The sequence below is a fragment of the Neophocaena asiaeorientalis genome, unplaced genomic scaffold, assembly GCF_003031525.2.
Source record: "Neophocaena asiaeorientalis asiaeorientalis breed wild unplaced genomic scaffold, Neophocaena_asiaeorientalis_V1.1 scaffold76, whole genome shotgun sequence".
NCBI classification, from domain to species: Eukaryota; Metazoa; Chordata; class Mammalia; order Artiodactyla; family Phocoenidae; genus Neophocaena; species Neophocaena asiaeorientalis.
The window spans coordinates 2,601,028-2,624,402 of record NW_020173668.1 but is presented as its reverse complement, the minus strand read 5'-3'; the positions used below and the strand labels follow the sequence as shown (position 1 = coordinate 2,624,402).

The 23,375-nt window shown below is 40.8% G+C and overlaps 1 protein-coding gene and 1 pseudogene across 1 annotated transcript in view; both read right to left on the bottom strand.

Annotated features, from left to right (window-relative positions):
• The window catches only part of NUP210L (nucleoporin 210 like), an 81,387-nt gene that overhangs the window by 2,510 nt on the left and 55,502 nt on the right, over window positions 1–23,375 (bottom strand). Inside the window, exons 22-37 of the mRNA XM_024748185.1 lie at window positions 23,214–23,341; window positions 21,690–21,822; window positions 21,118–21,180; window positions 20,574–20,753; window positions 20,093–20,173; window positions 19,873–20,004; window positions 16,731–16,889; window positions 15,450–15,541; window positions 14,109–14,283; window positions 13,047–13,222; window positions 12,140–12,357; window positions 10,350–10,489; window positions 6,959–7,085; window positions 4,243–4,392; window positions 2,299–2,549; window positions 1,583–1,787 (exon numbers count right to left, since the gene is read on the bottom strand). Coding sequence (XP_024603953.1) covers window positions 1,583–1,787; window positions 2,299–2,549; window positions 4,243–4,392; window positions 6,959–7,085; window positions 10,350–10,489; window positions 12,140–12,357; window positions 13,047–13,222; window positions 14,109–14,283; window positions 15,450–15,541; window positions 16,731–16,889; window positions 19,873–20,004; window positions 20,093–20,173; window positions 20,574–20,753; window positions 21,118–21,180; window positions 21,690–21,822; window positions 23,214–23,341 — 2,410 coding nt within the window. The remainder of the gene's footprint in view (window positions 1–1,582; window positions 1,788–2,298; window positions 2,550–4,242; window positions 4,393–6,958; window positions 7,086–10,349; window positions 10,490–12,139; window positions 12,358–13,046; window positions 13,223–14,108; window positions 14,284–15,449; window positions 15,542–16,730; window positions 16,890–19,872; window positions 20,005–20,092; window positions 20,174–20,573; window positions 20,754–21,117; window positions 21,181–21,689; window positions 21,823–23,213; window positions 23,342–23,375) is intronic.
• On the bottom strand, window positions 18,880–19,464 carry LOC112401694 (cytochrome b-c1 complex subunit 10 pseudogene; annotated as a pseudogene).

Genomic DNA, 23,375 nt, shown 5'->3' with positions numbered 1-23,375 from the left:
GGGGCACGAACCCGTGTTCCCTGCATCGGCAGGCGGACTCTCAACCACTGCGCCACCAGGGAGGCCCTGCTTGTCCTTCTTATCTCTAAGAAGTGCAGGGGTTCTTAACTTGTTTTTTTTGCCATGGGCAACTTCAGCAGTCTGATAAAGTCAATGGATCCCAACTCAGAATGTTTTTAAATGCAAAAGATAAAATGTAGGAATAAAGGAAACCAATTAATATCAAGAGTTGATGAAAATAGGGAAAAAACCTAATTTGTAATATACAGTTAGCAAAATGTTCAAAGGCCTAATTTGTGATACAGTAGTATGTGTGCTCTATTAATAAAAAACTTGTAGCTTTAGGTCTGATAACTACTGTAATTTTGAAATGAAATGTTTTGAGATGTGACAGTTGGAACATGAAAACATCTATGGTTTCCCTTGGTGACAAAGTCACATATAATACTGCTGTGATTTGTTGCTTATATTCATAATCAATGGAAATGCTAACTTTCAGTTAGAGGTTAATTGAAAATAAAGATGCAGTTTTTTTTCCCCATTCAAGGCATGGACACCTTGAGTTCTGTCTGTGGACCTTTGTGGAGATCCATGAACTCTAGATTTAAAAACTGCTCTCAGGGCTTCCCTGGTGGCGCAGTGGTTGAGAGTCTGCCTGCCGATGCAGGGGACACGGGTTCGTGCCCCGATCTGGGAAGATCCCACATGCCGCAGAGCAGCTGGGCCCGTGAGCCATGGCCGCTGAACCTGCGTGTCCAGAGCCTGTGCTCCGCAACGGGAAAGGCCACAACAGTGAGAGGCCCGCGTACCGCAAAAAAAAAAAATGCTTTCACAGAAAGGACAGATTGGAGTTGGACACTTTCTAGTTGGTGGGACCCTGAACACCTCAATTTTCTCAACTCTTTAAAGGGAAAAACATCTTTATAAAGTTTTAGAAAACTCTTTAGAATCATGAGAATTAAAATGCATATAAATATGCTTAGAATATTTATTGACCTGTACAGATCGGGTGCTTATAGAAGCAAAAACCTTTCTCCCATTAGATGTACTAAGGTTCAGCCTAATTCACTCCCAGTAATTAAGAGAAATACTGTTTCCCTTGAGGCATGGGCAAGTGAGAGTGACACATATAAGGAGGATGGTTCTCTGGCTTTCCTAATACCTCTTTCCATAATGGTTCCCATCCCACCCAAACCTGACAGCATTTCTAAACTGGGTAATGGTAGAATCAGGATTTGGGGAAGCTAAGTCTTGGTTCTAGGGTTACCACCATTTGCCCATTGATGCACAAAGGTTTGCTAAATACTTTTGAAGTAAGTGAAACATTTATCAAGAGGTTTAAAACAGGGTAAGTAGTATACTTACGAAGCTGACAAACTGACATAACATTTAAGTATAACATCTAGCTAGTGATAAGAAAGCTACCTGAAGGTTATATTTTATAGAGTAGGCTTGGAGAATAAAGATCCATGTCCCAGCTAGTTTGAATAATGCTGGTCAAGTGGCTGAATGTTTCCCATTGACTAAATCATAATGCATTCTTTTTGCCTCTAGATTAAAAATAGGCACCCCCAATGCTCACCTGTACCACACTTGCCTTTCATAGCTCTCACTCGCACAGCCTCAATTTGACTGGTGAGCACACAGGAAATATTGATGAAAACAGGTGATGCCATCTGCTGGAGGGAAGTGAAGTTGACTACTTTTATGGGGTAGATAGCCAGACCACGTGTGAGGGAAGAGTGCCTTTGGCCAGAGACCACTAGAACTGGGGAGCTGGGGAAGACCTTGGAGAAAAGGAGATGGAACATGTTTCAAAGAAAAGTCAGTTTTGTGTCAATACATTCCAATCTTAAACATACACAGTAAGACATCTGGATTTTTAGTTCTAGCTAGCTGTCTGACAAGTCACTTTTTCTCACTTAGATGTGTTGAAGGATAAGGGAAGACGATCTGTGAGAATAATATAGCCTTCAAAAAAAGTTTTAAGCTAGCATTCTAAAATTGTTTCAAGCCAGCATAGGTGTAATATCTATATCTATATCTATATCTATATACATACACACATACATAAAAGTATTTGTGTTATCTTCCAGACTGACAAGGCTCTTGACCTAGAGTTTGGACTCTGGGGGCCCCCCTGGCATTGTGAAGGGGACAGATTTTCTTCATTTTGTTTAAGAATTTCCTGTGGTGAATTTTATCAAGTCATTCAGTAACTGTTCCTTTACCCTGGACTGAGAATGAAAAATCTCTTTTTCAAAACCCTGACCTGTTTTGCTTCAGTCCTTAACATACCTCTAGTTTCTCAAGAACTCTGTCCACTCCCAGTACTCTTAGCTCCCCGATGTCTTTTTTGTGGCTAAGAACCAATTCTGATTGATTGATGTAAAAGGCTGGGATGAAAGGAATGAGGATTCTTTGCATTCCATTCTTGCTACGCTCACTGACAAGCGAGGCCCAACCATAGATTGAGGTGTCAGCCGTGCTGAGGGCCTGGAGTAGCTCCTCTGACTGGGGTCGAACCTTGATTAGGCAGACATAAACCCCTGAAGAAAAGAGGAAAAACTGAGCAGGAAGGTTCAGAGGCTCTATTTAGCCAACTGGAGTAGGATAGGAAGGAAAAATAGTTACATGCAAATTCAGAATGTGAACTCAAGTTTTGAGTATTCACTATTAGCATACTGTTGGCCACTATGGAGGAGTTTACCAAAGATGAAACAGTCCCAGGGAACCCACAGTTGAACTTAAGGATACCATTATTGGTAAATTGACATGTCAGGGAGTATTAAATAATATAGTGTAAATGGAAATTAAGGTGATATAGGATGAAGTAGTCAGAGTTGGATCAGTAAAGGGTTTTGTGGAAGAAAGGCAAGATTTGAACATGGTTTAATCACTTCTCTATCAAACCACCTCTTTATGGCTGTATTTCTGTCAATAGTATTGTTTTTCTAGTTACCCATGCTCAACCTCAGTTGTCTTTTGACATCTATTCCTTCATTCCTATATCCAGATCTTGCTAACTCGTCCTTTGAAATGTCTCACATCTGGCCCCTCTGTTAGTATTTCTCTGTTAGTCTGGTCTAGACACTCATCAATTCATGCTTGGATTATTGCAATGTAAATTGCATTTACTAGTCTCCTTGCCTCTCATTCTTTCTTATCCATTCTGGGTACTGCCACTGTATACTTTTTTTTTTTGTTTTGCGGTACGCGGGCCTCTCACTGTTGTGGCCTCTCCCGTTGCGGAGCACAGGCTCCGGACGCGCAGGCTCAGCGGCCATGGCTCACGGGCCCAGCTGCTCCACGGCATGTGGGATCTTCCCGGACCGGGGCACAAACCCGTGTCCCCTGCATCAGCAGGCAGACTCTCAACCACTGCGCCACCAGGGAAGCCCTGCCATTGTATACTTTAAACTTATTTTTGAAAACTTTTCCAGGGCTGTGTGTTGCCTGGAATGTCCTGTTCTCTTCACATCTACCTCAGTTCTAGTCATCCTTCTAAAGGTTATTTCCTCTGTAAAACCTCACACTAACTGCCAGGTTTGATGTAGATACTCCTTTCTTTCTGGCGTCCTAGCATCCCATGTATATCTTTATTCTATAACTAATCGCCCTGTGCAATTCTAGTAAGAGTTAAAAGCCTTGTCTTAACTCCGCTGTACCTCCAGGGCCTGTCCTGGTACCAGGCATTCTGTTTGGTGCTCAACGGTTTGCTGAATGAACCTTCCATCAGTGGTTTCTCATTATTACTCATACCATTCAAACTGCCTGACCTTGGAGTAGAAGCTCTTACACGATACAGCATTACCTATTTACATTTGACATGAATTGTCTCATTTTAGATCAGTCGACTGATTTATTTAAAGTCCTCCCAGTGTCATGCCTGTTTCTGCTTTCCACTTGTTAATGCTGTTCTGCTTGGAATATCCTTCAGTTCAGCGACATTCAAACACTGTGCTACTAGTTGGGGATAAAAGATGAATGAGACATAATCCAAGCCCTCACAAAGATAACAGGCTAACAAAGGAGAAAGTAGTAAGTTATAATAGAAAAGCATAGTATATTATAGACGTGTTAAAAGTTTGTTGAATGGATAGAATAAAAATGCTGACTGAGAAAGATTCCACAGTTATATAGCAGATGAAACTGGAAAGTAGAAATGCAATCCAATAAGAAAGTGACATTTGCACAAATATGAAAACAAGGGGGAAACCAGATTCAACTGGTGGAACCCACCTTTCTCCATGCTGAAATCTGAATGGACATGAAAGACTTTACTTGCTGGAATGTCTAGTAAAGTATTACTGAACTGTACATGGCACAGCATGAGGGTCTCTGGAAGAAGTGTTGTTGTAATGGCCAAGGCCTGACTTGGGGTGCAGGATCCTAATGAGCAGAAAAGAGATAAATAGCTCTCACTAAGGGGAATTTGTAAAAGGGGAGGCTATTATATAGAGGCAGTTTGGTACTAAAACAAACAAACAAAACAAAGGGTCAGTTCTCCTTGACTTGCTACAGCTGTCTACTTGCCAGCTCTGTTGGGTCCTACCACAATCAAGGTGAAAGGATTGTAAGACCCTTGCTTCTGCTAGTTTGTGACTATAATGGGGCTTCTATTATCAATATCATAGCTGCTGTCCTCTTTCAAAGGTTTTTGGAATTCATCAGTGGGAATAAGATTACACAGAAGTTGGACAGTTGTTGGAAATAAAGTGCTACACTTGGGAGGTAGCTTTTAAGTCTAGGAAGGTTTGTTTTCTAAAACATACTGTTCTGCAGCATGATTCAAGTCAAAGATCTCTAGAAGTTCATTACAAGTGGTGCCTTAAACAGGAGCCACATAGCCAGCAAGAAACAGACTGGCACCAAGGTTGGGTCAGCTGCAATGGATGCATTTTAAATTAAATAGGAACTATGTCTTGTTAACAGGATTTTCCCCTGCACAGTTTCTTAACAGTCTTAGTTTGCTAAAGCTCTTTCTCAGTTGCCAGCAGTCTAGGGACCATTCTCATCTTTTGGAGACTATCAGCAATATCAAAAGAACTGTTACATGAGGTTTCATAATAGTTGTGGTTTTAGAAAGATTCTGCTGGGGTGGGGTGGGGGGGAATTACAGTCTCCTTGTAAAATTCAATAAGGTGGACAACAATGAGTGAATATGTTATGAAGAAACATTTAATACTTTGTAAAAGAACCTGGAGAATTTTAAAGATCAAGTGTTCTTATTTATACATACATAGTTAGATTGTATTTTTAAGATTACCTACTCTGAAAAGAAAATATATTAAGTGCTTAAAATTGAAGGACAAAAAGGGCAATTAGAGTTTAAATTATCTTGTTTTATAAACAGTTATATTCTGTTATATTCTGGACTTCTCTGGTTGGTTTGTGTTTTCTCGCCCCCTACCCTCTCCCCACCCCTTACCTTCCCCCTGCCCCCGAATCTGGAATTTGTTCTTTAAAAAAAGAGGAATGAAAGGATGTACATGGACTTTGGAGTGGAGCATATCCACCACTCCTGCCACTAACTGGTTGTTACCTTGTACAAATTACTTGCTCTTAGACTTAGTGTTCTCATCTTTTTTTTTTTCCCGACCAGGGATTGAACCCAGGCCCTTGATGGTGAGAGCGTAGAATCCTAACCACTGGACTGCCAGGCAATTCCCAGTATTCTCATCTTTAAAATGATGATAATTACTACATGATGAGATTGTTAAATGAGATAAAAATATAAAAATTCCTAACACAGCATTTGGAATCTATTAGAAGCTTCTTGTATTTTAGTTATCTTTCCTCCCCCTTTTTTTTGACAGTAAATCATGGCCCAATACAGAATGAAAAAAGAAAAGCACAAGGCAAATTTGCTGAGCGAATAACATTTCAGATATCATCTAGTCCAACAATTCTCAAGTCTTGGGAAGCTTTAAAAGAATTGTATCTTGGACTTCCCTGGTGGTGCAGTGGTTAAGAATCCACCTGCCAATGCAGGGGACACGGGTTCCAGCCCTGGTCCGGGAAGATCCCACATGCTGTGGAGCAACTAAGCCTTTGTGCCACAACTACTGAAGCCTGTGTGCTCCAGGGCCCGCATGCTCCAGCTACTGAAGCCCGTGCGCCTAGAGCCTGTGCTCTGCAACAAGAGAAGCCACTGCAACGAGAAGCCTGTGCACTGCAATGAAGAGTAGCCGCCGCTCACCACCACTAGAGAAAGCCCGTGTGCAGCAACAAAGACCCAATGCAACCAAAAAAAAAAAAAAAAATTGTATCCTAGGCTCTATCCCAAATTTATTAAATCTGGATGGAGCCTAAGAATCTATTTTTTAAAAATTTCTTTGGATAACCTTAAAAATCAGCCATGTTTGGAAATCCTTGGTCTAGGCTACCTCCTGATCTCAGGGTTATAACTAAAAAGACAACAGTGACTAGGTTGAGCCTATTTCAAAACCTTAATCCAGTCATAATTTCTGAGGTCTCATAGCGCTCAATGATTTTTTTTTTTTTTAATCATTTGGCTGCGTCAGGTCTTGGTTGCGGCATGTGGGATCTTTCCTTGCAGCGCCCGGGCTCTTCCTTACAGCACACGGGCTTCTCCCTAGTTATGGCGTGCAGGTTTTTCTCTAGCTGTGGCGCGCGGGCCTCAGAGCATGCGGGCTCCAGAGCGCGTGGGCTCTGTAGTTTGCAGCATGCAGGCTCTCTTGTTGAGGCGCAAGGGCTCAGTAGTTGTGGTGCACGGGCTTAGTTGTTCCCCAGCCAGGGATCAAACCCACGTCCCCTGCATTGGAAGGCAGATTCTTTACCACTGGACCACCGTGAAAGTCCCTCAGTGATTTCTTTGTAAAAGTAGAATCAATTTTGAAATGAAAGAAAACTTGTATTGCTAATTCAAAGGGGCAAATGAGGGAGAATGGGAAAGGTGGGAATAATGACCCAGAACTATAAAGAGATTGCTGACCTTTAAGATTGACACCATTTCTGCCAGTGGTGATGAAGAGCTTGAACACAGTTGAATTGAGGGTATTGGTGAGGTAAGTCTTAAGGTCATAACTGAGTGTTAATCTTGATGATGCATGGATCACCACCTGTCAGCAAACCAAAGGAAAATTGGTACCTAAGTTCCTAGAGAATCTGGTTCCCTTCTTCTCCATCCCTCATAACTTATTTAGCTGAAAGCAGTTTCACACAAGAGCAGATTGCCCTTCTAGTGATCACATATTTGAGAACCACAAAATTTGTTTACTTTTGAAAAGAAAATAACATTTTTTTCTAAAAGGAGGTCTTTGTGCATTATTCCTTCTGACATATATTCCCTTTGTATGATTCCCTATTAGATGTCTTTGAAGACAGTTGCAATTTCCTTTAGAAAGTTTTCTTTTTCTCTCTTTAGTTGCATATAATCTCAACTTTTCTGAAACCTCAAAGTATTCTGTTTCTCTCAAAATACTTGTAATGTTCTGCCTTATATTGTAGGTATTTTTATACTTGTTAAAATCCCTCCCATTAGATTCTACGTTTCAACTTAGAACCCTAATATATCTTTGTACAGCCTGTATTGTGCCTTGAATATAAGGCAAGTGCTTAATGATTACATTGAGAGAAGATGGTGATAATGATGGCCCTTTCCCCCCAAATACCTTCAACTTATTGGTTTATTTATTTATTTTTGGATTCTAACTCCTTTGGGTATCCTTTCCCGCTTTGTTTTTTTTGGCTGTTGCACACAGCATGCAGGATCTTACTTCTTAGTTCCCCTACCAGGGATCAAACCCATGCCCCCTGCAGTGGAAGCGCAGAGTCCTAACCACTGCACCACCAGGGGATTCCTCCCAAATTCCTTCAATTTAATGCAGTATACTGTCCAGTCTCCTCAGTACTACCATAGTTTTTTATTTTTTCATATATTCATGGACCTTAAAACTGTAATAGGGAAGAACCTTTTGTATTCTACTACAAGTTAATCACTAAAGGGATGTTGCCTAAAAGCTTAAATTATACATAAAGGCCCATCTCTGGGAACCCTGCTTCCCAGGAAATGAGCATTAAGCTAAAATACCTTTGTTTAGCTCACAGGAAACATCTTGACCAGGCCCACCTGTGAGCGACTGCAGGGATGAAAAAATGAACACGTCCCCCTGCTGGAGGCTGATGGGAACCAGGAAGTGTTTGACTTTGCCCCCTCCCCTTTTAGTATGGATATGGAACCTGAATTCTAACTCAGGCAACATGGTTCTTTGGGGCAGAAGCCCACCACCTCAATTTGCTAGCTTTCCAAATAAAGTCGTATTCCTTGCCCCCTGCAACAACTTGCCTCTTGATTACTGGCTTGTCGTACAGTGAGCAGTACGAGCTTAGACTCGGTAACTAAATCAAGTTAGTTATGTTAAGAGCTCAGTGAGGAAAGGAGTTTTGTCTTTTTCATCTTTGTATTTCCAGAGCCTAGCATAATCACTGACATATAACAGGCCTCAGTGATTGTCTACCAGTTAGTGAATAATTAAATGAGCATTTTTACGAAGTACACCAACTGAAATATGACCTTTTGACTTATCTGTAGCCTCTGACATCATAGTGCATTCTCTCTCTTGCCTTTGTGACACCTTTCTCCTTGCTTTTCTAGCACCTAGAACCTTCTCAGCCCCTTTTTCTAGTTGTCTTCTCATGCTGCCTTTCTCCTCAACCCTCTTATCTGCTCATGATACAAGTTCTCTGAATGTTATCCAATTTTTCCCTCTCTACCCTTAAAACTTACGCTGAAGCCACCCTGATTTATTCATTGGTCTTCAAACACAACATATACTTTTAATTTGCCTTTGTACATATATGCCTTCTCCCTTTCTCTTCTGCCAAATTCCTAATCCCAGGATTCAGTTTAAATGTCATTTGTGGAAAATTTAGCCTTAATGTCTAGGCAGAATTAGTGACTTTCTTCTGTATTTATTCTAAGAGCATTTCTGACATGATCATTTATGTTACCATGCCATCTATATGTAATTATTTATGTTACACCTAGAGCTCTATAAAAGAAGGTACCAGATACCATGTGGGCACTTATTGGGCAATTTACTCATTTATAAAATTGGGATAATACTTTGCAGGGTTGAGAAGATTAAAAATGGTAGTTGTACTGTATATAAAATTAAAAATGAAAAAAAATAGATGCAGAGTGCCAAGCCCATAGTAGATGCTCAAAAAATAATAGCTATTAAGAGGAATGAAAAGAGGAACAAACAAATTCTTTGGGCACAGAGGAAGGAGATGTTACATGTATTTAAGGGGGAAATAGGAAAGGCTTTATAAAGCTTACCTATTCACTTGTTCACCCATCTCACCTACTCAAGGGTATCACTTAAGCAATTCTCCCTACTCCTACATCAAATTTTCCTTCTCTACTGAATCATTTCCTAAGCCATTATTTCTCCCATTTTAAAAAACAATCAACAAAACAAACTCAACTCCAGTTCCTTGAAGAGGACTGTCTCCAAGTCCTCTTTTTCAATTCTCCAGTCAAACTTCCAGTCCCTTTATTCCACTGAAGCTACTCCTCAAAGTCACCAGCCTCCATATTGCAAAAAACCATCAGTCATTTCTCAGTTTTCATATTTGACCCATCAATAGCTTTCATGTGGTTGATCTCCCCCTCCCTCCTTGAAATACCTTCTTCACTTGGCTTCCCGGACACCAGGATTCCCGGGTTATATATATATATATGTTTAAATTAATTAATTAATTTTTGGCTGTTTTGGGTCTTTATTGCTGCACGTGGGCTTTCTCTAGTTGTGGCAAGCGGGGGTTCCTCTTCATTATGGTGCGCGGGCTTCTCATTGTGGTGGCTTCTCTTTGTTGTGGAGCACGGGCTCTAGGCATGCAGGCTTCAGTAGTTGTGGCGCATGGGCTTAGTTGTTCCGTGGCATGTGGGATCTTCCCGGACCAGGGCTCGAACCCGTGTCCCCTGAATTGGCAGGAGGATTCTTAACCACTGCGCCACCAGGGAAGCCCTCATGGTGATATTTTAAATTATAAATCAGGCTAGTCATTCTTTTGGTTAAGAACCTTAATCACGATTTACCTTTATGTTCCAGTAAAGTTTGTTGGCTGGCTTTATATCTGATATGTGAGTGTATTTCTTTTCATAGGATGTGCTCTCTATATGCATATTCCCATATATTGAAATAGTTACTCTAGACTCTTCAACTCTTTTTTTTTTTTGGCTGTGTCACATGGCTTGCAGGATCTTAGTTCACTGACCAGGGGTTGAACCCAGGCCACGGCTGTGAAAGCCTGGAATCCTAACCACTAAGCCACCAGGGAACTCCCATGAACCCTTCAACTCATAACATTAGGTTTACCTCTCGATATGTTTTCACTAGTCCTGGAATGTCATGAAAAATTGTTGCTATTCCTGGACTCCTGGCCACTCCTACCCCAGTGACAATGTCTGTTTGTAGAATATTGTCATTAGCGGAAATCATCCACATCCCGGGTTCACCTAGGAAAAAACAAGAGAAAGCACTTGGCTGCAAACTTTGATATGATATAAATTGGTCACTCTAACCTTACTCAGAATCCAAGTCAGTAGACCATTCAAGCGTACATATATCCCTTCCCAGGAGGAACACCCAGCTTTGAGGGTAACTTTGTTTTTTTTCTTTAAAATAAAAATTTTTTTTGGCCACGTCACGTGGCACATGGGATCTTAATTCCCCGACCAGGGATCGAGCCCAGGCCCCCAGGCCCCCTGCATTGGAAGCGCAGGGTCTTAACCACTGGACCGCCAGGGAAGTCCCTAACGTTGTTTTCTTAATGTCGGGTTCCCCTTCGTATGTCATGCCAGCAAAATAAAACAGGAACTGCTGACCTTCACAATCACAAAAGAAGCTACTTAGTTGGAGAATGTAACTGTTCTCCTTAGGAAAAAGAAAAATGCTTTTTACACATAGGAATAACACTCTGATTAAACTCTGTATAGACCCTGCTAAGGATGAATCTGCTTTGACCTACTGATTGATAGCAGGAAGACTGCAAGCAAGTGTCAACTGGCAGAAGAGAGGATCCGTTTACTTAGGTTTAAGTCCCAAGTAGCAGAGGAATGTCAAATATTAGATTAGATTACTGATCCTGGCATATGGCCCTTTCTGCTTCCTCATCCAAAGTGGTATGGATTTGAGATGCCCAAAAAATTCCAGAATGGAAGACAGAGGGACAGTCCTGACAGAACCTAGGAAAAGGGAGTAAAAAAAGCCTCTGCTTCACTGACAAAAGATTAACAATCATGGTATTGTAAGCACAGTTAGCTTACTGGCCATGGATTACATGTTAGTAAGTAGTGGTTGCTTACAAGTCAACTGTTACAGGATTGGAGGATTTGACCTAGGCTGAATAGAGTTTGCTTTGTATCAAGTCCAAAATATACAGTTAATGTCCAGTATTACATCACTTTACCCAAACATATGTATCTATAGTTCCCCAAAGAGGACGCAAAGCCCAAGCCACATAACACCCCAGCCAGCCTTACTTGGATGGATTATTTGGTTGCATATACCCAGTCAGTATATACCATTTTGGGATATGCTACCTGGAAGCCTAAAGATACAACACACATTTCCTAACCCAAGACTGATTTTCTGTAACTCAGTAGTACTTCTTAGAACAGAAATGCTTTGCTGATCAAGAGTATAGTGTAGCCCGGTACAAGGCCAAACCTTCTTACAGTGATGGTATATGTAGAAGTTAGGCCCTCAGATGTGCCTCACAAAACAGTGTACACACAATTGGTTCTTAGAACTAAAGCCTTATTGCCCTTTCCTTTTATTTCATCCTTTCGTGATGTTCAACTTAGCAGTTACCCTCCTTCAGAAGCCGGGAATGGAGGAGAAGGCACAGTACTCTACACTGCCTATATATTCAGTAGACACTTGGTAAATATTACTGGCTGACCTCTAATTGGCTGGCTATGGAGAGAAATGGGCACTAAACTGAGAATTATCAGTTAACATGAAAAATAAAACACACAAAAGTATTTTCTTTCTCAAAGAGCCCCTTAGATTTTAGATAATTTGGAAAAAAAAAAATCATCTAAGGGATGAGTTGCTTTCTAATCCTGTCAGTTGTGAGGTTGAGACAGGGAAGGTATCCAAACCATTCTGGTTGAGGAGGTGAGTACTGAAGCAGATGACATCTCCGACAAAGGTAAGCTTGGTGTCTGGCTCGATGGCGTGCTCTACAGAAACAGGAATATAATCTGCCATGCCGGGATGTCTCTGGTCCCAGAGCCTCACAAGTGTCACCCCTCTGTTCACAGCCTGAGCCATGTAAGTATAGTTCCTATTCCCTGGTCCAATAAGCAGCAGGTCATCTCTGAAAGCAGACATGAAAGGTAGAAATCTCTGAAAAGAGTCAATAGTTAGGAAACAGTTCTGGAGGCAGACCCTATCACAACATTTTATATTCAATAGCTCAAAAGTTCAGATGGAGTTCTACAATGGAGAGTAAGCAACTAGGGCTAGGGATCAGGTCTATTACATTTATATATATAGTGCCCAGCTAGGCTTTTTTAAAATCATTATTAATTAATTTATTTACTTGGCTGTGCCCGGTCTTAGTTGCAGCACGTGGGATCTTTGCTGTGGCATGTGGCATCTAGTTCCCTGACCAGGGATCGAACCTGGGCCCCCTGCATTGGGAGCACAGTGTCTTAACTGGACCACCAGGGAAGTCCCTAGGCTTTTTTTTTTAATTAAAAAAAAATGTTTTTTCAGTATGCCTTCTTTTTTTTTTTTTTTTTTTTTTAGTATGGCTTTTTGATAATACTCCAATTGGCTCCCTACAGGAGCTTTGTATGAACTAGGACTTGTCAAATTCACAACATACTGAAGTTTTTCTTCATTGAACAACTAATTTTGTTTTTTTCCCATCTTAATGAAAGAAAGAAAGATCAGATTCCAACTGCAGAATATGAGAGGAATTTACTGGAGCTTTTAGATAATACCAGGTTAATCAATAAGATGTTTACCACAATGTCAACACCATTCCGTTGCCTTCCATACCTGTTCAAAGCCAGATAAAGCTGGGTATTGTGTGTGTGGAATTTCTCTCCAACGCTATTGTAAAACTGAACAATGAAGGTGAGAGACATGCCCAGGGGAAAGGCTGATAGGGTCCTTCCTTTAGCTGTGTATAGCTTGGGGTGGCTGCTCATTCGCAGGTATGTCACTGGTGCTACCTGTGGGAGACAAAACCTACTAGTACAGAGAAGGATGCATTGGAGAGGAGCTGAGACCATATTCTGAGACTTATAATCAATGATAAAAATGGTGTTCCTCTTTTGTAGGAAATAGTTAGCTCTTGATTTCAGATGACAGAATGAAAAAGAAATATGACAGTACAGGAAATGGCTTTTTAATTACTAAAACAGTGGAAATGTGAAAAGAAGCTGGAGCTTTTTGAGGAAAGGACTGCATTTCTTCTATTTTGTGCCAAGTGTCAATATTTATTGTTAAATAATTGATCATTTATCAAGAATACTGTAAGTTTTGTTTTCACACTGCAAGAGATAAACTGTGATACAGTAAGGGAAGTCCAGGTTTGAATCCTAGCTTTATTATTTCATATCTTCATCTAACCATTCTAGGTTTCATATTTATCATCAGTTTAATAGGGCTAATAATGCCTATCTCATAGGGTTTTTGTGGTAGTTAAAAAAGATAATATACGTAAAAGGAGCAACACAGAAGCTGGAATATACTAGATTTTTAACGCACAAAACACTTTTTTGTTTGTTTTAGACTAACTTACCTCTAAGATCTCTTCTAATTAAAAAAAAAATTCTAAAAACAAAGCCTAATTTTGATAGCAATGGTTCTACGCTTCTCCCACACCAACCCTTTTGCCAAATCTGCTCAGAAGACATTCATACCAATTTGAGGCTAATCTCTTTTATAACAAGGACTGTAAAGTCCACTTTAATTTGATGGTTCATGTCAAGATTGTCCTCTTATCTTACAGTTCATTTCTGACTTCCAGAGAAGTTTCTAGTTCTTAAAAAAGGAAATCTGCCTCTTAAGGCCATGGCATTCCTTTTATTTTTTTGAGTAAGTCCCTGAACTCACCTGAACCCCAGTTACAGTTGTTTGGTTGACTCCAAAAGGTTCTATAGAAGTGACTTCCAACACAGCAGTACCTGCAATGGAACCAGCTTTCAGGAGCCCTTCACCGTCCTCCTCAATGACAGATGAATTAGGGAAACACTTGAGAACACGGGAACTCACAAAGGCGGCCCCTACCCTAGGGAATAAACGGAGCAAATGGCATCTCTTGGGGGCTCTGTTTGACAAGAAAGAAAGGAGTAGAGATTGCCAGGATTACTGTTAGCTGTACTCTGAGAAAACTGCTTGCCATTCTCCATGTTGTGTAGTTATTTTTTCCTCAGGTAAAAGTCAGCCTTTGGATTATGCTTATCTCGTTAAAAATCAAATACTATTACGTATTTATCATTAAAAAATTATTTGGTTAAAAGGATTGAAAACAGGTACAGTCAGCTTTTCATATCCATCGGTTTTGCATCTGCAGATTCAACCAAGCACAGGCTGAAAATTTCAAAAAGTTCCAAAAAGCAAAATTTGAACTTGCCTTGGACTGGCAGTTATTTACATAACATTTACATTGTATTAGGTATAAGTAATTTAGAAATAGTTTAAAGTATACAGGAGGATGTGCATATATGCAAATATTACACCAATTTTATAGAATGGATTTTTGCGTCTGCAGATTTTGGTGGGAGTGCAAGTCCTGGAACCAATTCCTGGTGGATACCAAGGGCCAACTGTATTCAAACCAATACTTGTACGTGAATGTTCGTAGCAGCACTATCCACAATAGCTAAAAGGGGAAAACAAACCAAAGTCCACAATAGCTAAAAGGGGAAAACAAACCAAAGTCCACCAACAGATGACTGGGTAAACAATGTGTTACATTCATACAATGGAATATCATTCAGTCATGGAAAGGAATGAAGTACCAATACGTGCTACAATGTGGATGAACCTCGAAAACATGTTAACTGCAAGAAGCCGACAGAAAAGGTCACGTATTGTATGATTTCATTTACATGAAATACACAATATTTAAATTCACAGAGACAGCTGATTAGTTGATTGCTAGGGACTGAGAGAAGGGGAAAATGGTGAGAGACTGCTTAATGGGTATGGGCCTCCTTTGGTGGTAATGAAAATGTTTTGGAATTAGAGGTGATGGTTGTATAATACTGTGTATGTACTAAACGCCAGTGAATTGTACAATTTAATTTTATGTTATATGAATTTCACTTCAACTAAAAAAAATTATTTGTGGGTTAGAAAAATTACCTTAGAAGGCAATGTTTTTTTCCATGTGCAGTGTTTCTCTGAGGGTAAAGTTAGATCCTGGCCTGTCTTCTTCTCCATTCTCCTTACCTGTTGGTATGGAGTTTGAGCTGAGAATTCATGGGCATCAGAATTTGTTCAGGTTGGCACTCTGGGTAGAAAAGTTGGAGTTTTTCAAACACCTAGAATGAGAAAATGATGTTTTCCTCATTTCTGGAAAAGACAAATGATGACCTTTACTCACAAATGGACAACTACAAATCAAGTCTGCCCAACTTCAATTTAGCCCAATGTCCCACAGTTATGCTTTCCAAAATGAGCCAGGCATTTAAAACTTATTTAGGTAGTGTAGAATATATAACCTAATATTAGCCCTGCTTCTGACTACAAGGGACTGGGCATAGTTTACACTTACCACATCCCCTATATTACTTAGATATTAGGTATGAAATAATTTTGAAATTTCTAATTTTTTTAAAATAAATTTATTTATATTTGGCTGTGTTGGGTCTTTGTTGCTGTGTGCAGGCTTTCTCTACTTGTGGCTCGCGGGCTCTAGAGCGCAGGCTCAGCAGTTGTGGCGCACGGGCTCAGCTGCTCCGCGGCATGTGGGATCCTCCCTGACCAGGGCTCGAACCCGTGCCCCTGCATTGGTGGGCGGATTCTTAACCACTGCACCACCAGGGAAGTCCCATTGAAATTTCTAATTTTAGTTCTAATAACCTGAAAAGAGATTTGAGAATGAAGAACCTGTAGTATTTAATTAGCAAGGGCACTATTCTGGTCTTCTGCCTCCTGGTAAAGTGCTTTTTCCTCTACCCCTCACTGAATCAGGGAACCAAAGCCAAAGTAAAGGAAAAAAAGAAAAAGAAAAAAAAATTAGTCCCAAATTTATAGGTAGAGAAACTTATTTGCCCCACACAAAAAATAGTTTTTCTTTGAGTTCTAAAAACAATAGGGCCATGTAGCTTTCAGCTTGAGAACATCTGTAGAAACTATTTGTACTCTCATACCTTACCAGAAGTTAGGATAGGATTTCATTCTACCTGTAAGTATAGCTAAGTGGACTGTACCATAATATCTGTGTTAGGCAGAACCAATCAGAAATTAATTCCTCTTTAGTTATTATGTGTTCATATACTGTATTCACTGTGTTGGGAGTTGAGGGGAGTGCATGTGCTGTAGTTTCTAATGTCAGTGCTCATAGAAGCAATTAGCAGGAATAACAAAGATCTAGAAACCATAAGCCTATTCCAGAGATCCCTTTAGCAATTTCTCTCTCTATACAGACTAAGCTCTTCATGGATGGTAAGAGAATATAACTTTCTTCTCCTTGATATACAGAAACAAGATTTAGCTTTGGGACCTTACCAGGATCTGAACTTCATCAGACAGTTCCAACAAATTCCCCTCAAACTGCCCAGAGGAACTGTTCATACAGTGGACAGTGACTTTGATACTGGTCCGACCAGCTGCTTTTGTGTGGACAACCATGGCAAAGTTATTCTCTACTGGGAGTTGTAGAAAAACCTAGACCGTAAAGGGATGGATTAAGAAATATTCATGAATAAACACTGTGCCCTTCCCTCTTTGTTGAAAATAGCTATCTAGAAAAATTAGAGTTCCAGGCTTATCTTCCCTCCCCTTCCCTTCCCTTCCCTTCCCTTCCCTCCCCTCCCCTCCTTCCTCCTTTCCTTCCCTCCCTCCTTCCTCCCTCCCTTCTTTCTTTCTCTTCCTTCCTTCCTTCCTTCCTTTCTCTGCACCTTGAGGCTTGTGGGATCTTAGTTCCCCAACCAGGGATTGAACCCGAGCCCCTGCAGTGAAAGTGCCAAGTCCTAACCACTGGATGACCAGAGAATTCCCCCAGGATTTATTTTCATATTTGTTATATTCCCAGAAACATAGTCACCCCTAAAGTAAACTTCTGTGTTCAGTGCTCAACTAATTCTGGAAAGACTCCTATGCAAGAATTCTTATCTTGCAAGAAGTCAATTCATTGATAGGAGAAGAATGGAAATGAAGGAAGGGGTATCCTCAATAGGTTGAAACAGTAGAACTTGAGATGAGAGAAGTGAGGTAATCTACTCCTGGAGTTCAGAGTGGTAGCAAGGAAGGAAGAGGACAAGAAAGGGAAGCTGTTGTTTTAGGATTGTGTTAAACTAGCTGACCATTTCCTCACTTGCTTCACTCACCATTCTAGTCTAGATTGGATAAGGATTAGGCCTTCACAGATTTCTGGTAAGAGGGAAGGGAGGGCCAACACCAAGGCAAATGTTATTTAATTATTTATTTGTTTATCAGGTCTTAGTTGTGGCAGGCGGGCTCCTTAGTTGCGGCTTGCCAGTTCCTTAGTTATGGCATGCAAACTCTTAGTTGTGGCATGCATGTGGGATCTAGTTACTGGACCAGGGATCAAACCCAGGCCCCCTGCATTGGGAGCGCGGAGTCTTAAGCACTGCACCACCAGGGAAGTCCCCTAAGGCAAATATTGAAGTAGGCACTTGCCTACCTTTTTGGCACTCATTTCACGTTCTACCCCTAAGGCAAATATTGAAGTAGGCACTTGCCTACCTTTTTGGCACTCATTTCACGTTCTATCTCCTCTGCATTTTTGCTGTCTGGAGCACTCAAGACCTTCCTTCACTCTCTTGACTCATACAGAGTTCCAAGTTCCAAACTCACCTTTCCCTCCTGCCCTACATAAAAATTCCCATCTCCTTTGTGCAGATTTCAATCAGTTGTCTGGAAGAAAGTCTTATGCTAAAGAATGAGTGGTTTATAATTGTTTAATCCAAGTGAATTTCTAAATGGTGACACCACAGTGCAGGAAGTCTACCTTGTAGGGCATTAGAGACCTTTCTATTGAGGTCGAAGGCAGGGGAAGAAAATCTTTGTATGGCTCTCAATCATTTCTTCTGTTAGAGTGATTATTTAGATAAGAATATTAGAGGAAGGGAGAAGTAGAATAGATGCTAAGACCTAGGCCATCCCCTCCTTTCACACAATTCCTATTTGCTATTCAAGAAAAAAAGCCAGATCCTTCTGCAGAACTCTACCAAACTAAGTACAGTTCTATCTCTCCTCAGTTCCAAGTATAACCAGGCTCTGTGCAGTCCATGACAGATAGAAGACTCAACCACTAGAGTTTCCCTAGAAGACTCAACCACTAGAGTTTCCCTAGATTACAGATCTAGGATATTTTAAGAAAATTGGAAATTTAAAATTTTTTCCAGACTTTTCTTTTTAGCTGGCTCCAGAAATGACCTAATTCTAGCTTCTGTAACCACTCTGATCTCTCTCAAGTTCTAATTCTTTGTTTTTGTGGGCACTGAGTTGTGACCTACTGGGTACCTTGGCCCCAGGTTCCTTCTTCCTAAGGTAAAGCTCAGACCTAAGTGGCTGCCACTGATCCTGGACCATCTTGGGTGGTTTCCATTAAACTGATGATCAGGTAACAACGTTGTGAAGTAGGTAAAGTTTGTAGCATCCACCTCTTTTTTTTTTTTTTTTTCTTTTTCAGGTTTCAGAGTAAGGTTTAGTGCTATATGTATTAAAACATCAAAGCTATTTTAAAAAACATAAAGACTCATGTTGCAGTGTGGATTTCCTCAATAGCCATCCTGAGGGCTTTGGCCATTCCAGATGCAGCAGGTGAATTGGGAGGAGCCGGTACCACCAAAGGGAACCGTGGAGGAGTTTAATTAATTGTCCTTAAATTTGCCATTGATATAAGGTCCAGAATCAGCTGCCAGTTGGTGGCCCACAACAGCCCCATGACACCCATGGCACCCTTCATGCTCAAGGTAGGATTCCAGTTCTTCCCCAGCTCCTAGTAGTGTGGGCCCAGGAGTGTGCTCAGCAACCACCTTTCTTTTTTTTTTTTGCGGTATGCGGGCCTCTCACTGTTGTGGCCTCTCCCATAGCGGAGCACAGGCTCTGGACGCGCAGGCTCAGCGGCCGTGGCTCACGGGCCCAGCCACTCCGCGGCATGTGGGATCTTCCAGACCAGGGCACGAACCCGTGTCCCCTGCATCAGCAGGCGGACTCTCAACCACTGCGCCACCAGGGAAGCCTGCAACCACCTTTCTTAATGTCAACTGCCCATCATGCACTACAAACATGATTATTAATATAATTGTGTCTGAACATGTTGAAAGATTATATATTTAAACTTTATTTACAAATACTTTATATTCACAATGTGTTATTCATGTAACACAGTATCTGCTCACAAATACAACATTATACAACAACAAATACATCAAAGGAAGCATTGCTTTGTTGAGAGCTCTTTCTAGCAAAGTATGTTAAACATCATATAGTATTATCTGAATACTCAAATTTGGATTCTTCATATGATTTTCAGGTTTCCAGCATTCACAGAACAATTGGAAAAAGAGTAAGTAATAATATTGTGTAGTTTAGAAGTGAGTTAGTCTAAAACTTATGATGAAATAAAATAAATTTAGTATCAAGATCCCTAAGGTAATATAATAAACAGGTAAGTTTATACCTCTGAATGCCTGGGCACTAGATCCAATACGTCCCTTTTGCTCATGGACCAGTGGAATGTGAGCCCAGGGTTGGCATTGCTGAAGGAGAAAGGGGTCTGGGTACTGGTCACTCCCATGACATAAACTGGCATCTGAAAATGAAGAGTGGTTTTGTGCTATACATCCTGTCCAGCTGGCATTATCAAAGTAATGAACCTGGAACAGAGCCATCCTACTGACCTCAGTAGCTGTGATGAGTCGAGTTGCAGCTGCAAGGATCCTAACAGCCCTTAGCTGCACAACTTCAATCTGTACTTCATCCTGCTCAACAGGGTGGAGAGCAAGCTTAGGCTAAGAGAGAGTGTCTGTGGGGTGGATGCTTATGATAACTAGTTAGTTTGTTGTTGTTTGGGGCATTCAACAACAACAACAAACATGCCATAGATATAGGTTTTTTGTTTGTTTGTTTTTGTTTGTTTTGTATTTGTTCTTGAAACAATTCCTTAAGTATAGGGACTATGTCTTATAACAATGCCAAGTACTCTGTGGGTTTTTCACTGAAGATTACATATTTCCCATGCCTGGTTAAGAGAATACCAAATGAGGGGACTGAAAAGACTTCCCTGGGCTGTTGACACCCTCCCCATCACTATTTCTTCCTCTACCTCCCAGTGATTCCCAGATGGAGGAGTAGAAACAGAGCAGAACAAAGAACCAATACCTGGGAAAACACAATGACTTTTCCAGTATCTTCATTTACTGTCTGGATGGTGCCATGGACCACAGCTCTGCCAACTACCTTCCCTGTAACTTGGCCCCTCCTATTAACAACAGCCACGGTCTGATTACTGATGGAGAAGTGAATGATAGATTGAGGCTGAGGGCCACCTTCAGACATTACCTGGAATGTAAACACACCAGTGAATGCCTGGACCTTGGGGAGAAGTCACATCTCCTTTCCCAACCTTTTGTCCAAGTAACTCGACTTTTTCATCTTCCCCCACTTTCCAACCAGCATATGCCACATCACCTCAAATGCACGAGATGGAAGTGCTATAAATGATCCATGGGATTCCAAGAAGTAGTTCATACCATGTTTCTCATAGAACAAAGAAAATACTAATTTTCTTCTTTATCAAATCCTTTTGTACTTGGCTGAGAGTAGACAAGGGAAGGTCAACAGGAAGAGGTGTATGTGTATGTGTGTGTTGGGGTGGAGCAGAGGTGGGATGGGGAGAAAGCCTCATTTCTGGCTTTTGGATCACCTGCATCATATTAGTTGGAATCAGTGTCATTTTCTCTGGAACAAGTCTGAATGGAGGAAACACCTTGAAGGAGAAAACCAAAAGGACAACAGTGATTAACTACAGTCAAGTTTATAGTAAATGATCATGTAGCTTATTCTAAGGAAAAAAATCCTAATTATGTACAATGAAGTTATATACAAAAACGTATTTTATTTTATTTATAAATGCAAATTTTATTTATAATAGCAAAAAATTATAAATTACTTAAGTGAGAATGATTAAATAAGTTATTACATATCCACTCACTGTAATAAAAGTGGTCATTAAGATTATATTTTCCATTGTAAAGCAATTATACTCCAATAAAGATGTAAAAAATAAATTAAAAAAAAGATTATATTTACAATTACCTTTCTTTTCTACATTTTTTCTTTTTTTGGACATGCCTCACAGCTTGTGGGATCTTAGTTCCTGGACCAGGGATGGAACCTGCGCCCTCAGCAGTGAAAGCGCAGAGTCCTAACCACTGGAAATTTATAAAATTTATAAAGAAGATGAAGTATGAATTTTGGATGAGATAATTTCCTTACTTCAATTTGCCGAGGAGCCGACGTGAATTTTCTCCCCATCTTGTCCCTGGCAATAGCTACAAGTGTGGTTTGCCCAATAGTGATAGCTCGAAGGATATAATTTTCAGAGTATTCATCCTGTTTCTCCATTAGCCTGCAAAGACCCACAAATATCTAGGTGAGAAAAATTTGGTTTTAAGAGTGGACAGTTATGCATCTTTCTAAGATGCTTAACATTTTCTGCTTTCTTTTCTTTTTTTTTTTTTGGCCATGTGGTACAGCTTGTGGGATCTTAGTTCCCCGACCAGGGATTGAACCTGGGCCCACGGCACTGAAAGCGAAGAGTCCTAATCACTGGACCACCAGGGAATTCCCAATCTTCTGCTCATATTAACTCAGCTTAGAAGGAACTACCATAAAATAACTTCCAGAGTCAAGACAAAGTTCATAGCAATGGCAGAAGGCTCCTGAAGGGCAAAAATTTGTTCTTGGTCTCCAAAGGGATAAGAGCAATATAAACATAGACTGGCAAAACTGCAAATGCTAAATTGCCTCAGAATTCCTGTATCTTCCCTTTCACAGAGGGCAATACCAGTGCCTCTACTTCTAGATTTTTTAAAGGTCCTCAAGTGTGAAGCACCCCCAAAGGATATCATCCAAGGAGAAGTTTCATGAAATGGAAATATTAATGAGACATATGATTTTAGGCCCAAAATAAGACATCTGAGGATCTGGAAGGGGTATTTTGTAGAGAGCTGAATATGGGAAGAGAGTATGGGCTGAAAGGTACCGTTACAAAAAAAGGAAAGAAGAAAATCTGAAATAACCTAAGGGAGAGCTAACCAGGCTATCAGGAGGGATATTCTTGTGGCATTAAGCATAGGGAGAAAGAAGTATATTTTTTAAAGATTTATTTATCATTTATTTTATTTTATTTATTTGTGGCTGCATCAGGTCTTAGTTGCGGCAAACAGGATCTTCACGCTGGCTTCTCTCCAGTTGTGGCACACAGGCTCCAGAGCGCATGGGCTCTGTAGTTTGCAGCACGCAGGCTCTCTAGCTGAGGCACACAAGCTCAGTAGTCGTGGCACACGGGCTTAGTTGCCCCGCGGCATGAGGGATCTTAGTTCCCTGACCAGGGATTTAATCCACGTCCCCTGCATTGTAAGGCGGATTGGTTTTTTAAATAAATGTATTTATTTATTTATTTTTGGCTGTGTTGGGTCTTCACTGCTGCGCGTGGGCTTTCTCTAGTTGCAGCGAGAGGGGGCAACTCTTCATTGCGGTGTGTGGGCTTCTCACTAAGGTGGCTTCTTTTGTTGTGGAGCACGGGCTCTAGGTGTGCGGGCTTCAGTAGTTGTGGCACACGGGCTTAGTTGCTCTGCAGCATGTGGGATATTCCCCGACCAGAGATAGAACCCGTGTACCCTGCATTGGCAGGCGGATTCTTAACCACTGCACCATCAGGGAAGTCCCTAAGGCAGATTCTTTACCACTGGACCACCAGGGAAGTCCCCAAGAAAGGAGTATTGAAATGGTACTCACGTCAGGGTGACAATGGCAGAAGCCAACTGCAGTTTGAGCTCCATGTTCCTGAAGTATTTATTTTGGAACGGGCGTTTGGAAGGGCCAAGAACCCTCACAGTTACTAACACAGTTTTACCTATTTCAACCTAATGGTTAAAAAACAAAAATTAAAAAAAATAA